Genomic DNA, 16211 nt, shown 5'->3' with positions numbered 1-16211 from the left:
ACACGATGATAAAAGAACAGATAGACGGAGGAAGAATGTTCTGCCTCTTTATGTTCACAATACGCTATTTAACCTTGTATCCATTTAAATTCTCTCTTATTATCTAAGACTGCAGAGCTAATTAATAAAACTTTAACCGTATTAAGCCTAATTTTGGTTTTCTCAACAATTTCCTCATTTATTTTACGGAAAGCCAGTAAGACATTTACTAATAGAGAGGCTTTAAAGCTCTGTCTACGCAGGTGTGGCTAGATAACAGATGAGCTTTCACAGAACACATCTGGAGATAATTTGTAGGTTATTTAACCATAAGTACTAACTGAATTAATTATTTGGACAACTAATTTTTGGGAGGATTACGTTAAAGATAAACTAATTTTATGTTGTGTATAGTATGTTGATGTCACTGTAAGATTAAAGATAAGCTTCGTTATAACAGTGCGTTGAATTGTAAATAGTTTGGTTCAGTTCACAATCTTTTGAGAGTTAACAATATCGCGTGAAAGATTATTATAATCGAATAAATCTTACCTAAATCTTACGTGACCTCGTAGAGAAAACTTTATTTACGTAAGAGTAAAAGCTTAGTGAAATATTACATACAACTATGGTCATGTGATATAATGTCTTCCTTAATTAAAGGAGAAATTCGATTAAAACTTATGAAAAACATGGTCTTAGTTTTAAGAACCTACTGAATGAAGTTCATATCGTGTCTTGATAATTCGCATCAGTTTTTATAAAGTCAATTTAACTTTTAACAATAATTAGGTGTTGTATTTTTCGTTTTAAACAATTTTTATTTTGTACGACATATCTAGCCTATAAGGCGTGTTTTAATAATGGCTATCTTAAAATGACACCGGTCTCTACCTTCATAGTCTGATGGAAATTGGAACTGAAATCCGACACATCAGAAGGAATATTAAGCTCTCAACATGAACCTAATTAACGAGAGAATAGAGTGAAATGATATAATTGTTTTATTCATTTATATACCTACATTTTTGAATGTAGGTTAATAACTAGAAATGATTCCCATTAGGAAATATTATCACCTATCATAGAAATGACCTTCACACATTCTACAGCTGAATCAACTAGCGATATTCTATTTAGGTAATCAAAATTAATTGTCAGTTTTCGCTAATAATATTGATTATCACTTTCCATGTTATTGAAATTATGAACATGAATTTTTATCGCTAATTATAGTGTGAATTTTTTGAAAACAGCAAGCGATATTTTTTATCGTGTTTTTTGGCTTGACATTTGCCTGCTCTAAATGCTTCATAAATTCTTTTATAAACTGGACACTCAGCAGTGGTGATACAATACCCACCAGTCCTGTAGGTACTTCCGTAAAATTCTCATTATATACATAATATATGACTTACGTTTAAGTATGTATTATTTTTTCTAAAGAAAAACGAAACTTTGATTAAAACTTTAAATGTTACACACAAACCAGATGGACGTAAATTCTGATATTTAATTTATGTGTACATGGGTACAAATTACTTGATGTAACTCAATAAATAAGTGGATTATTGGATCCGCTTCACTACACAAAAAAACGATAGTTATATAAAATTACGCGTTATTGTATACAACAGTCAGCCTTGACGTGTTAAAAGGCGGAAATTCATGAACTATTAGGTTTTTTCAGGGATCATTTGAACATTTGAGCGGAAACAATTAATGATATCAATGGTTAATTTCAAATCTTAATGAAAACATTTATTGAAATTAATACTTATTAAAAATTATAATATAGGTAGTCGCGTGAAGACTAACTTACCTATAGATAGAAATAATTCTACGAGTATTATCGCAACAGAATATACCTATAAACTATAAAGTTTGTAATCATGCCTAAATTTCATTTTTCTTTTAAATGTTCATGTATTTACGAACTACACACATATTGGTAAATGTAGTAGCTATTAAGTTTCCATTCATAGCTTTTGGCACGGAAACCTTAAAATACCTCATTAAAAATCTTTAACTTTAAACTATACGACCTACTTCATTATACAACTATTTAAAATATTATATTTAAATTCTCAGTTTGGCAATCGAGGTTAGCGTTCTTTTTATAGAACTTGTCAAGCAAGAACTGCATTTTACTAGAAATAAGTTCAATATGAGTATTAATTTCATCTTATTGACTGCGTGCGATACGTTATATTATGCTTGTATCACAGATAATATAATACTATAGGTACCTACTAATACTTGTATTGTTTTAAAATATGAAAAATAAACTTAATAGGGTAAAGCTATGATAATGCATTGTGATGGGACTATTGTTTAATAATATTGTGAAATCTACCTTTCCGGAGGGACAACCTGCACATTTTTTTTTTTATTTTATTCTAACACAACAACATTACTTTAACAAATAAATAATAAGTCCCTCTAAAGATTCAGCCAATCAGATATATGAATGCATTTTTGCATACGATATAACATTCCTATAAATAAAATTTATTAATTAAACCGATTTCAATTGTGGTTTGGACCGCATTTATCGACTTGACGTTTGAAGAACTTTCTGTGGTCATTGATAAAACGACGATTTATACGTTGCGGTTTAAATTATAATAACTGTAATTTTAAAACGTCTCTCCACATTTAAATGTTCAAAATTATTAATAGATTTTACGTAGGAAATCTGTCATTGGTAAAATATTTTAAAATAATACACTTGATAGTTTTACACGCGTATTATACATACTGACACACACGATATAATATAAAATAAAATACGATCGCGCGTCAACACTCAACGCATCATACGCGTAACTAATGCGTCAAGAATCAAGATAGTCCCCCAATAAACATATGAAGGGGGGGTCAATCAAATATTTAAATCACTTTATATCTTGTTAACTGAGTACACAATCAATCAAATTGTTACGTTACAATGTACCAATAAAAAAGACATATCTTAATATTTTTTATTGGTCAATAGAGAGAACTATCTGGATAATTTCTAGTCAATTTACAAATTAATAATTTTGAAGACGTATCTTTACCGTTTGTTTGCTCGAAAGGTACCACTTTATTATCAATTACTACTCCATTACTGTAATTGAGTTTAAATTACACAAATATAAGTAATTGAAGTTCATCATTTTGCGCGGTCAGTAACCAATTAAAGATTCGATTAATGGATCATCTATATCCTGCGATCATTTATCCTGGGTCCTGACCTCTTATCTCTAATCTAATTTAAGGTCACATCCAATGAACGAGTTTCTGTGGGCGTGTATGTTGCATACCATGATGACACATATAATGCTTAAGAAAGCGAATACATATAGAAGTTACTAATTATCTCGTTGTAGGTATATGTTTTCGATAAGAAGCGATAACTTTATAATTAATACGATATAGTATTAGGCCTTTTAAATACTTATCTTTTTAATTATTTTTATTTAACAGAAGTATTTACTTCTTAAAAAGTTAAGTTAAGTACGATAATCATCATATTTAATGTATCATAGTTATTGTAAGATGAGATGATTGTATATCATAAATATACTTACAGTATGTATTATTGTATTCGGTACTCTAAGATCATATTATACCAATCGGCTGATATAAATATAACTTGGTCAAAATAAAAATAAAAAGTCCAGACTACATTTACATTTTTGAAAATTATTTTTTATACTTTCTCTTGCATAAAAATAAATATTATTCCAATTTACATCGACATAATAATGTATTGCCTTATTATTCTATAATTACAGTTTACTGAAAAACACCGAAACACCAACTACCCGATTTTGCAAACAAGGTGAAGGGCCTCAATCTTAAAATAAACGAAAATACCGGTTCAATTCCATATTATCGAATTTATAAATACAATAAAATAGTTTTATATTAACAACATGATTACTCTACTTTTAGGTACATTCAAGGTTCTTGGTTCCATAACGATATAAAAGGAACTTGTTTTGTCAGTTTGCATGTGTGTACTCTGTGGTTTATAACCACATAGGTAGTAGTAGAATGTAAGATCATTGACATGTTTGTTTTAATTTGCTAGAAGAATTTACGCACTGACAATAAGTGGCGAAAGTACAATGTAATAAATCTTTACAAGTAATTTGAAAATTTAATCACCAAGAAGGGTAACAAAATCTAATGAATTGAAATTAATTCAAATCCGATTAAAACGTTTCAAATGTTAACATAAAGCAGCTTGAAGATGATAAGTATTTTGTTATACTTGTAGATTTAATAGAAATGTTATTTATAAAATTAAGGCTACTGTGAATTATGCGTATCTTTGTCAAGATACGTAGGTATAGGGTAGGTACGTATATTCTGATGATGGGCACCGGATGGTGGAACGGGGATATAATCCATCATCCGGTGCGGAGAGGCGGCGTGAGAAGTGTTCCACTCACGCCGCCCCCCTAGGAAGGTAGACCTGGCGGCCTCCCGCCACATTCGCGTTGGGCCTGGAGATAGGCTGCCGCTGACGGGTCTGCGGACGCGGTTCTACCGAATACCCGCGGCCCCGTCTATAAAGCGGCACGGCGGAACACAGTGGAGTTTAGTCGGTAGGTCCCTGCACTCAGCAGGGTGAGTCCGACATAACCCAGGGCTCTTTCCCCGAGTGCCCTGGGTATGCTTAAATGCATTCTCCACTATAAAAAAAAAAAAAGGTACGTATATTCGTACATTACGTAATAATGTATATGGCATCACAAAATATATATATAATAATAAATAATATAACGAATAAGTAAGAAAGTATCGTATTCATAAATAATTGAAACTCTGACTTAAATCCATACTGATATTATAAATGCGAAAGTAACTCTGTCTATCTGTTACTCAATCACGCCTTAACTCGTGAACCAATTTGCATGAAATTTGGTATAGAGATATTTTGATACCCGAGAAAGGACAAAGGATAGATTTTATCCCGGAAATCCCACGGGAATGGGAACTATGCGGGTTTTTCTTTAACTGCGCGGGCGATGCCGCGGGTGGAAAGCTAGTATAAAATAAATAACAAAGCTATCGATATCTGAGTTCAATTCGTTTTAACAATAGATTTCTAGGATAATCGATTGTCAGTAATAATTATTACTATATTTGACATTGGTTTAGCATTCCGTGATCCTAAGAATGATAATACTTATGATAATTGCTTGAATTTTGTAATTATAATTAAAAGAATAATCCCAATACAAACAATTATTTCAACCGGTTTAGAGTTTTAAAATGAAACAACATACAGTTGCACCTGTATACTCACGAGGTGAACCCACGGCTTCTGTGAGAATTGAGATGCGGTAATGGGTCATTGACCGATCTTATAATACGATTACTACACGTATCGTACACAGTGACAATAATACATTGTTCTAAATAGTGCTGCTATTTTAATTGTAATTATAATTAAGAGATTATAAATTTTTAAACCTATGCCTACCTTGGTGGTTGGATGCACTCTGCAATAGCAATACATAAATTATAACACGGCCTAAAAAGTATAAATTCTATCTTGTAGGCGATATTTTAAACAATAACATAATAACGACTAGCTAATGATATTTTGAACGGAATTTTTTCGGTTTGTTTTCTGTAAGCGATGTAGCAATACATATCAAAGAGGTTGCGCAATTTAAAACTAGGCGTTGAAATACGAAAACACATATGGGTAGGTACATATTGAGATTAACCGATTAAAAGATATTATCGAAAAAGTTAACCACACCTATACACACAATATAACCATAATATAACCTAGTGTATAGTGTATTCATACTTCTACGAATTATTGTAAGTACCTACCTATAGAAAATGTGCAGTTTCTGTTGATACTTGGGTTTAGAGACATTTATTTCAAAAGAATTTTACAATTCACTTATTCTAATTCAATAGTGTTAACTTGTACACCTTGACAAAAATGTTAAAAACTTGCGGGTGAGCGGAGAACTACTCTGTACAATAATATCGTCTTATGACGGTATGGCTGTGTTCGTAAGGAATGCTAACGGATATAAATCAACTAAATGTGACATCGAGTGCATGAACTAAAATAAATATTAATTGTAAATTTATTTAAACATTTAGTGTAAATGACTTAACTATTTAAAGTAATTTTACAATCTTGAATATATACACTCTTGTTTGTTTTTTTTTGTTTATTACTTTATATAATAATTCATAATATTATGTTATAATGGTTTTTACTCCTTTGATTATTTTTGTATATATACTTTTTATGTTATAATTAACACTTTATACTATAATATATTTTTTTATTTTTTATTTTTTTTTTAACTAGTGACTGTGATAAGAGTACTTTGTGATCGTTGTTATTTTTCTTTATATTGCTGATTTTATTTCAGTTATTTACATTTTTAAGTTTTATACACGATAGTTATTACAGGAAATATTTTCATTTTGTAGTATATGAAGTTTTAATTTCTTTTTGAACAATCCTAATGATTTTATTTGTTTTATATCTGTAGGTAGGCTATTGTATATTTTAACTCCGTCATGAAGTAAATTTTTTGAGCCATAGTAGGTACGGGCTGGATGGATATTTAGGTTGTCATAACATACATTTTGTCGTAGATTAGAATTTCGCTTTCTTTTAGTTAAAGTGATATCTGTATGAATTTCCTTATTAAACAATTTTCGTATCAGGATACAAGTATTATAGATGTAAATTTGCGAAATATCCATTATTTTAGTATCTTTATATATTTTTTTTGTTGGAGTGAGATAATTATAGCAAAAAAGGGTTTTTATTAATCTATTTTGGGCTATTTGCACTTTGTTTATGTTAGTTTTAGCGGATGCTCCCCATATAGGTATTAGATAATCTAAGTGGGATTTAATTAAGGAGTTATAAATAGTATATCGAACAGTATTTGGAAGACATTTTGCAAATCCTCTTAATGCACCAGACAATGAAACTATTTTTTTCCTGACTTTCTCAATATGCGGTTTCCAGGTCATATGACTATCCAATACTAGACCCAGATATTTTTCTTCATTAATCTGTTTAATTTGTTGATTATTTATAAAAAGAGAGGCGTGTGTTGGAACTTTTTTAGATTTAGGTGAGAATATAATGTAATTCGTTTTTTCAACGTTAATTGTCAGTAGGTTATTTTGTAACCAAGTGTTAAGGAGGGTCATGTCATGTTGAGCTTCCGATATCAAAGAGTGTATTGACTGTCCATAATAGAATAGGCTGGTGTCATCAGCATATAGACTTAAGTCACCTTTGAAGGGAAGCTCATATACGTTGTTTATGTATACTAGGAACAATAGTGGGCCTAAAATAGAGCCTTGTGGTACTCCATAACATATCGGCATAGGATCACTTTGACATGATCCAATTTTGACAATTTGACAACGGTTTGCGAGGTAGGATTTAATTAATTCATGAGCTGTTCCCCTGATACCAATGCAATGAAGTTTTGTTAGTAACAAGTCGTGGCTCACGGTATCAAACGCTTTTTTTAGGTCCACAAAAATGCCAACCGCAATATTTCTATTGTCTAAGTTACTAATAAGTTTTGTTATAAGATCTGACGTGGCTGAGAGAGTATTGGATTTGGGACGGAAGCCGTATTGTTTCTGATAAAGAAAGTTGATTGAGTCAAGGAATTTTTTTAATTGAGTGTGCAAGACCCTTTCAAAAATTTTTGATATAACAGGTAGGACAGAGATTGGTCGGTAATTGTTAGGGTCTGTTTTGCTACCAGCTTTAAATATAGGTACGACTTTGGCAATTTTTAGAGAGTTTGGAAATGTTCCTTCTGATAGACATTTATTTATACAACACGCTAGATCATGGCTTATCAAGTCTTTGATACATTTTAAGGCTTTAACGCTAATGCCATCTAACCCTGAGCTGGTATTTGAGTTTAGCGAGTTAATAATGTTTTTTACTTCTTCAGCGTTAGTGGGATTAAACTGGGTGAATGAATTATTGTAATCTAATGTCACATTAAGTTGATAATTCTGGGTTTTAGGAATTTTATTTGCTAAATTCGAGCCAACCGAAGCAAAGAAGATATTAAAACACTTACAAATTTCCTTTTCATCACTTATTAAGCCAGTAGGGGTTATGATCTGTGGAATGACAGTATCCTTTGTGCTATTCCTAGATAACGAGTTTATAAGGCTCCACATCTTCTTTGGTTGTTTGAGAACTTTATGAAATTCTCTTGTATAATATTCGTTTTTTGTTTTCTGTATTTTAGCAGTTACTTGATTTCTCTTTTTTTTAAACTTCTGTTCAATGCATTTGTTATCTTTGTTCAATTTGTGCTCGTAATAAATTTGATTTCTGTCGTTGATTTCTTTAATTATATCTCTGTGTATCCAGTCTTGTCTTGGTTTGTTGAGTATTTTTGATTTAATGACTTTATTTTTGTTTATTGCTTCTTTTAATCTTAATTCCACTTGTGAATATTCCAAATTGTTATTGTAAATATGGTTATTTTTTATGTATAAGTATAATTCATTGTAATTTAGTGCTTCATATTCTAATCTTTTAAATAAATCAGGTTTATATTTCTTCATTTCTAAGAATATCTGTTTGTGATCTGACATTGCTGATTCTACAATGGCAAGGTGGAAATCGTTTTGTTTCACATTTGTAGCAACATGATCTAGAATTGATTTTGTCGTATTGGTTTCTCGTGTACAGTATGTTTCATCAATCTTGTTTAGTAGTTGGAAGCCATTTATCTCAACCAAGTCCTTGTAGGTATTATTAGTTCGATCCAAATTTAATAAATTTATATTGAAATCACCAAATATGATGGCTCTGCTACTTTTTTGAAGTTGTATTTCAAAGGTTTCGAAAAAATTTTGAAGTGTAACTGGATCTGGTTTACGATATATAGCACCTATGTCCAATGAATAGTTATAGAGGTGGACCCAGAGATAATGGTTATCAAGTAATACTAGATCGTGACTTTGATTGTGTTGGAGATTGTTGTGGACAAATATTGAGACCCCACCTCCTCTACTATTTGACCTGTAATTATAATAGTGCCTATATCGTGGAAGTTGGAGTCGTTCACCTTCGTCCTTTGTTTTGATCCAAGTTTCAGTCAATATGATTACGTGTATTGTGTATTTAAATGACTCTATCACACATCTAAGTTCATCTAATTTACCTGGTCTTACAATACTACGTACATTTGCATACATAAATTTCAGGGATTTATTTGAGAATTTAATTTCACCATAGTTATTGGTTAGTTGGTATGTCAGGTTATCGATAGCCGGGTTGGTTAAATCTTCTGTTCTTTTAGCTTGATCTAGTTTTTTGAATCCGTTTCAACGATTTTAGGGATGCCTTTAATATATTTTATACTTAAGTTTTTTATACCCTCGTCCGTTTTTTGTTTGAGTTCATCTTTTAGAAGTTTTAGGTATGCTCGTTGCTGTGGAGTTTGATCGGAATAAATCCCAATATCTTTTCTACAATTTTTGTGCTTATTTCTTAAAATTATTTTAACTGGTTCTTCTGTTGAAAAACATACTTTTAGTGGTCGACATTTGTTTGGTATTAATTTACCTAGTCTTATTGTTGCTACTGGATCTGGGCTACACGGTATTATGTTTTTTAGAAATTGTATTACATTTTTAGCGTCAGAAGCTTTTCTTGTTGTTGTCTCGACAGCGACACATTCAGGTAAGTTGGTAATTATTAAATTTTTGCTGCGTTTTTGACGCTCATGTATTTCATATATAATCTCTTCCTGGTTTGAAGGTTGCTTGAAGTTATTAATGTCGAGCGGTAGGTCTTTTAATTTAGCTTCAACACCATTAAGCCGTATTTCGGTATCGGAGTTCTTATTTAGAAGCAAATTAACATTAGTTTTAAGCGAAGTCTGCTCCATTTTCAGTGTTTCTAGTGACAGTTTCGTTTCAGACATCTCCTGTTTAATAGATGAAATGTCGCCTGAGATTTTATTCATGAACTCTCTTTGGTTATCAGATAAGGCCGACATCATATCCATCATCCGGGACATTTGTTTGTTTAATTCACTTAACTCATTTTTGATCGATTCATCATCGTCTTTAAATTTTCTTTTATGACGAAAAGTTACTTGCTGATCAAGGGGCTTTTCACTAGACACATTAATTTGAGGGTCACTATGCACAGAAACCATGCCACTTCCAGTAGGTGATCGCATTACGTTCATTGTCAGTAGTTGTAACGAATAACACGGTATGCGCACAGGTATGTACGTCCACTCGGTAAGACGGTCGGCGCGCGAAAAAAAAAAAAAAAAAAAAAAAAAAAAAAAAAAAAAAAAAAAAAAAAAAAAAAAAAAAACTTGCGATTTATTATTGAGAAATTATTATGGTAATTGCTTAAGCCTTAATGCATTCCAATCGATATCTGTTAATTTTCCTTCGATTGATACCTACCTGTATTAATATTTTCATTTTATTGACCTAATTTCCGTCCGCACTTAAAAATGCTGTCAAGCAAAGAACTCACTGTCTGTATTTATATATTTATTTTTATTTTATTCTAGCTTAATTAGTAACACTTTACGTTTATTAATTGTTTCAAAAGGGACCTTTACGATTTACGGACATTTAAATACTTTTATTTTTTAATTTATAATAAAAAATAAAAATTAATGTTTAAATGTCACTCAATCTCATGGAGATAATATGTACTGTTAATCTCTATGCTTAATCTACATTTATCACCAAAATTATAACTCAACTCATTATTTATGTACATATTAGGTATTACATACAGAGTAAATCATAGTTAATTTAAGATCTTACCTAAAATTAATAACTGACTTATCCAATGTCAGTTATTTTTATAGTTAAATTTTGCGTGAAAATATTTATTAATAATTGATTTAATTTATGCTACGAATAATATTGATTTATTTATTGAAATTTATAAATGGTAGGTTTATTGTGAAAGTTTACAAATAAAGATTGTGATAACGGTGAGCAAAGTGGAATAACGCATTGATATCAACCTAGGTACATAATATAAAGATAAAATATCTTCGAGAATCGAAAAGCAAATTATACTATTTCTGTATAATTTAACAATCGTTTATATATAGCAACTTATTTTCAGGATACCTAAAGGTGTCAATTTAAAAATAGACAACTATTTTTGAAATACGCATTCTGAACATGAAAAAAATTGAAAAGGTACTCACTTTTTAAGGGATCCGTATCAAATGTAAACAATTAAAGTTGAGTTAGGAATGTTTGTAAACAAAGCGGTTTGACTAGATGCGTGGACGCATGCACGTTGACCGGTTGCACTCGAGATTATGAATAAACGAGGAATGTGAACCAACTACACGCATATACTGACAGTTGCTGTGAGATAACTGTTGCTTTATTTCACTACAAGTTTCCTAAAACAATTGCGCCTACGATAATGTGTAAGCTATTCTCACTTACAAGTATATGTGCTCCTACCAACCATGGAATATGTTATTGGTTATTACTTATTATACTCTAACGCGACTACTAATAGACAATATCTATCATTTTTATGAATGATATTAACAACACGTTTTTGGAATTTCCATTCATAAATTGCGATATTATTTAATGAGGACCGAACCAAAGTAAGCTGCGCATAAATTACTAATTTAATTTATATTTTATTGATGTAAATCTGCTTCAATGAATATAAAACATTTGCATATTTTGTTCTTCAAAGGTCATTTAAGAAATACGGGTTACTGAAGAAAAAGTCTTATCTCTTTTATTCGTTACTAGCTGCTCCGCGCGGTTTCACCCCCGTGGCTTCCTGTTGCCCGTAGCGTGATGAAATATAGCCTATAACCTTCCTCAATAAATGGGCTATCTAACACCGAAAGAATTTTTCAAATTGGACCATTAGTTCCCGAGATTAGTGCGTTCAAACAAACAAACAAACTCTTCAGCTTTATAATATTACATATTAGTATAGATAAGTATCTGAACACTGCAAATTACATAAACAAGAAGCCGTGAAATTACCCGGTAAAATTTAAAATTGATTTTAACTTTTTACAATGATTAAAATACAATAGTTCTAGGTAATACAATAGACATTCAAGTTGAAATTATTGTAGAATCTAGGTGCAATTCTCACAATTATACATTGTTGCCTCGTAGAGTACCTACTTACTTACTTTCAATCTCATACATTGCATTAGTAAATAAATACCTATTAGTTAGGTAATTAGGTATTTCTGGTATAGTAACTAGCATTCCGCCCGCGGCTTCGCCCGCTTTGTCCTAAACCTATAACAAATGGTAGGTATACTACTAAAACCTTTCTTTTGAATCACTCTATCTCTTAAAAAACCGTATTAAAATCCGCTGTGTTGTTTTAAAGATTTAAGAATAGGTACCTAATACATAAGGAAGATTTAAGAAGAATACATAGGGACAGAGAAAGCTTTGTTTTATACTATGTAGTGTTTGTCTGTGGTAGTGGTAGTATTGGTATTGACACTGCGCCTACATAGGCCTATATTTTTTACCCGACTACGGCAAAGCAAAAGGAGGGTTATGATTTTGACAGGCTATGTATGTATGTATGTATGTATGTATGTTCATCTGTTCCCTCGTAACGTCTAAACTACTTATCAGAATTTGACAAATGACATATCATTAGAAGCGTCTTAATTGTCCGCTGGTTATAGGCTATATGGGGTTTCACAAAATCTAATGTGGCGTCCTCTATCGGACAAAACATACAGAGTAAAAAAATAAAGTTAAGATAAATATCCCGTGTTTGGTATCATTTGAAAGCGCTTTCCTTGTAAATTTTGAATATATATATATTACTAGCATTTGCTCGTGACTTTACCTGTATTCATGGGCTGATTGCATATAATTCACATCTTTTCGTCCATAGCTTCTTTATTAGTTCATCAGTTTAACTTTTGTTAATATTATGCCCCCAAATACACTTTAACACCAAAATAGTACAAATAATATAAAGTGAAAAAACTAAAACCCAACTACGACAATAACCGGCGCTGAAAAAGTATAAAACAAGATTTCAGAATACTGAACTGAACAAAGTTGCTAATGTAGTTGCAAGTAAATGGACACAGTAGACTCTACCAAGATGCCTTCGTAGTTCGTTGTAAATTGACAATAATGTCATACAATACTATTCTGAAGTATGCAATATTCCACTATGTAAAGATAAATTTTCATGTTTGGAAAGGCGTAGTCACACGTTACATAATATACCTATCTACCGTAGCACTTCAACAACGTGTGACTACGCCTTTCCAAACATGAAAATTTATCTTTACATAGTGGAATATTGCATACTTCAGAATAGTATTGTATGACATTATTGTCAATTTACAACGAAGGCATCTTGGTAGAGTCTACTGTGTCCATTTACTTGCAACTACATTAGCAACTTTGTTCAGTTCAGTATTCTGAAATCTTGTTTTATACTTTTTCAGCGCCGGTTATTGTCGTAGTTGGGTTTTAGTTTTTTCACTTTATATTATATTAAAAGCTGTCATGTATATTACTTAACTAGCTGTGCCCCGCGGTTTCACCCGCATTGCTCCACTCCTGATGCTCTTAGCGTGACGATATATTATAGCCTATAAGCCTTCCTCGATAAATGGGCTACCTTACACCGAATACAGACAAGAATTTTTCAAATCGGACCAGAAGTTCCTGAGATTAGCGCGTTCAAACAAACAAACAAACTCTTCAGCTTTACAATATTAAGTAAGGATTATTTACTAGAACAATTAGCAGTATAATAATAGTAAATTATCGTTAGGTACTTAACTTTTAAAATTTTTTCGAGTGTAGGTATGTTGTATGTTATTTGGCACATCCTACAGCCCAAAATACTGGATGATTTTGACTTATGAGGTGTCATCATTAGAATATTGGTGGCTTGATTGGTGGTAGTGAGTAGTGACTAGGCTACTTAAATTAACTGTCGAATTTTTTGTTTTCATAATAATAATTATTATTTTTACTGTATTTACGTATACCCACTCATCGTAAGTAGTAGATATTCGTACTAATTTACGTCCGTGCCTACTTGGGTCCATTTGATGCTTAAATTAATTAGCTATTGTCTCCATATCCTGAATGTATATTTTTTACTTGTTTGTTTTAACAACTTTAAGTAGTTATCATTCAGATGATTCAGAATATATTAGCTTACGAACCATATACCTACTTTTGATAGAGGCACATCGCACACCGCATGATTATTACCCAATTCGTTATTCTGCAGTGAATTCTACGAATAAAAATTACGAATAGAATATCTACGTTTTAACAATAAGTCTGAACGAGCGTCACGTCGAGAAATGTTTTCAGCATAGATTGGCTTTTTTATGTTTCACGCAATAAGTAGAAACATGTATTAGGGCTTATGTAAGTGCTGAATTGCGTATCGGATTTCAATTCTTTATAGAACACATCAGACATACCTAATATGTACTTTGTAATTATTTCATGGGTGATTTTTGTGGGCATAAGGAGCTGTAAAATCAATCCAACACCCGATTGAATAATATACCTACTTAATGTACTTATTATGTTTTCTGTAATCTAAAAACACAGATTTAACTATGCATTTATTATTTATTAAATAAAAGTCACATTGTATATATAAGGCACTACTGGCGGTAAAATATAAATTTCTATGCTTGCAAATCTATTTCAGTTACAAGTGCAAATAAAATATGGATTGTTCATACGCCTCATTAGATACGGAAAATGCATTTCCAATATGAAATAACCGGTAACTTTGAAATTTACCTGACCTAGAAAGCATTTTGCTATTTAAAACTGTATTTACAACAACGTGCGAAATAAAATTTCTAGGAACATTATAAGCTGTGAATATACAACACGACCTACCAGTATGAACTTGACAAGGATATTTAGGTAATGTTGACAAGGGTCATAACTTCTACAAAGACTGATTACGATTACGAAATATTTAGCCTGACGGAATAATATTGCACATATAGCATACTTGTTTGTATTCATTAAAATAAATAAGTACTATTTTCGATAACCAACCTTTTTATTTTATATACCTATGCCTGCATAAGTAGGTAGTCTATACATAACTAGCTTACCACCCGCGGCTTCGCCCGCTTTGTCTCAAATCTAATAATTTAAGTAGGTAGGTAGTAGGTAGGTTAGGTACTAAAACTTTCCTATTGAATCACTCTATCTATTAAAAAAAACCGCATCAAAATCCGTTGCGTAGTTTTAAAGTTTTAAGCATACAAAAGGACATAGGGACAGAGAAAGCGACTTTGTTTTATACTATGCATATGTAGTGATGATGCATAATACATAGATATAGATGTGCGTATGGAGAACAAATTAAATTTGTTCTCCATTTTACCAAAGCTCACCAAACTGAAGGTTTCGCTCAAAGCTCTTTTTGGAAAAATATATTATATCTGAATTTACTTTTAAAATATCAACAAGGTGATTGAAATGAGTTTTTGAGGAAAAGCAATTTTATTTCGAAATTAATGCTGAGGGATTCCGTAATTTTGGATTACAGTGATCAGTGATAGGTATTATTCAGTTATTGGTTATTTCGTCTTAGAAAATTGTATCGTATAATCTTTATATTATTAAGGCATACTTTTTGCAATTAATTTATCGAAAATTGTTGTATGTTGTTTGTTATGACTCTTTATTTGATCGTCACGAATTTTAGCATGATTGATGTTTGATACTTGATGGGGTCATTTCCTATGCTTAAAATCATCGTCGGTATGTAAATCCGTGAAGTCCGCGTAAATCCGTGAATACCTACACGTAAAGAAATATTGAGGAAAAGGGAAATGTAAGTACCTATATGAATTATATGCAGGCAGTATCGAACCATATAAGGAATTAGGGAACATTAAACGCTGACTACCTATGCTTAGGTTAGATCATAGAGATCTAGAGAGATGCCAATCGCTTGCGCTGAGTACGAAACCGTGTCTCATAAAAAATTTACGCACACAAACAAAATCAAAACAATACTTCGCGTTGTGTGCGTGTCATCACACAAAAATATGAGAGCGACTATTCGTTCGCACACTAGATTGTAAGTGACGTACGTATACAGCACCGCTACAGTTTGTTCTCTTTTTGTACATATTGCTGCGACACCGGCCCCGCCCCCTAACCATATCTCCCTTTAG

General features: G+C 31.6%; 1 protein-coding gene across 2 annotated transcripts in view; it reads right to left on the bottom strand.

The window, feature by feature from the left end:
* Nucleotides 1-11381, bottom strand: part of LOC123705653 (kynurenine formamidase) — a 36538-nt gene extending 25157 nt beyond the window's left edge. The window contains exon 1 of one of the 2 annotated variants that reach the window (XM_045654550.1): nucleotides 11211-11381. Coding sequence is in view for 1 of the 2 variants with exons in the window: in XM_045654548.1 (XP_045510504.1) it covers nucleotides 5462-5497 (36 nt within the window). In the remaining variant the exon portion in view is untranslated. Of the gene's footprint in view, nucleotides 1-5461; nucleotides 5513-11210 lie in introns of those variants that run through there. The other variant, XM_045654548.1, reaches the window with a different exon arrangement.
* Between the last annotated feature and the right edge of the window lie 4830 nt (nucleotides 11382-16211).

The sequence above is a fragment of the Colias croceus genome, chromosome 2 (assembly GCF_905220415.1).
Source record: "Colias croceus chromosome 2, ilColCroc2.1".
Taxonomy (NCBI): Eukaryota; Metazoa; Arthropoda; class Insecta; order Lepidoptera; family Pieridae; genus Colias; species Colias croceus.
The sequence above is the reverse complement of the archived record's forward strand: the minus strand, read 5'-3'. Positions and strand labels throughout refer to the sequence as shown.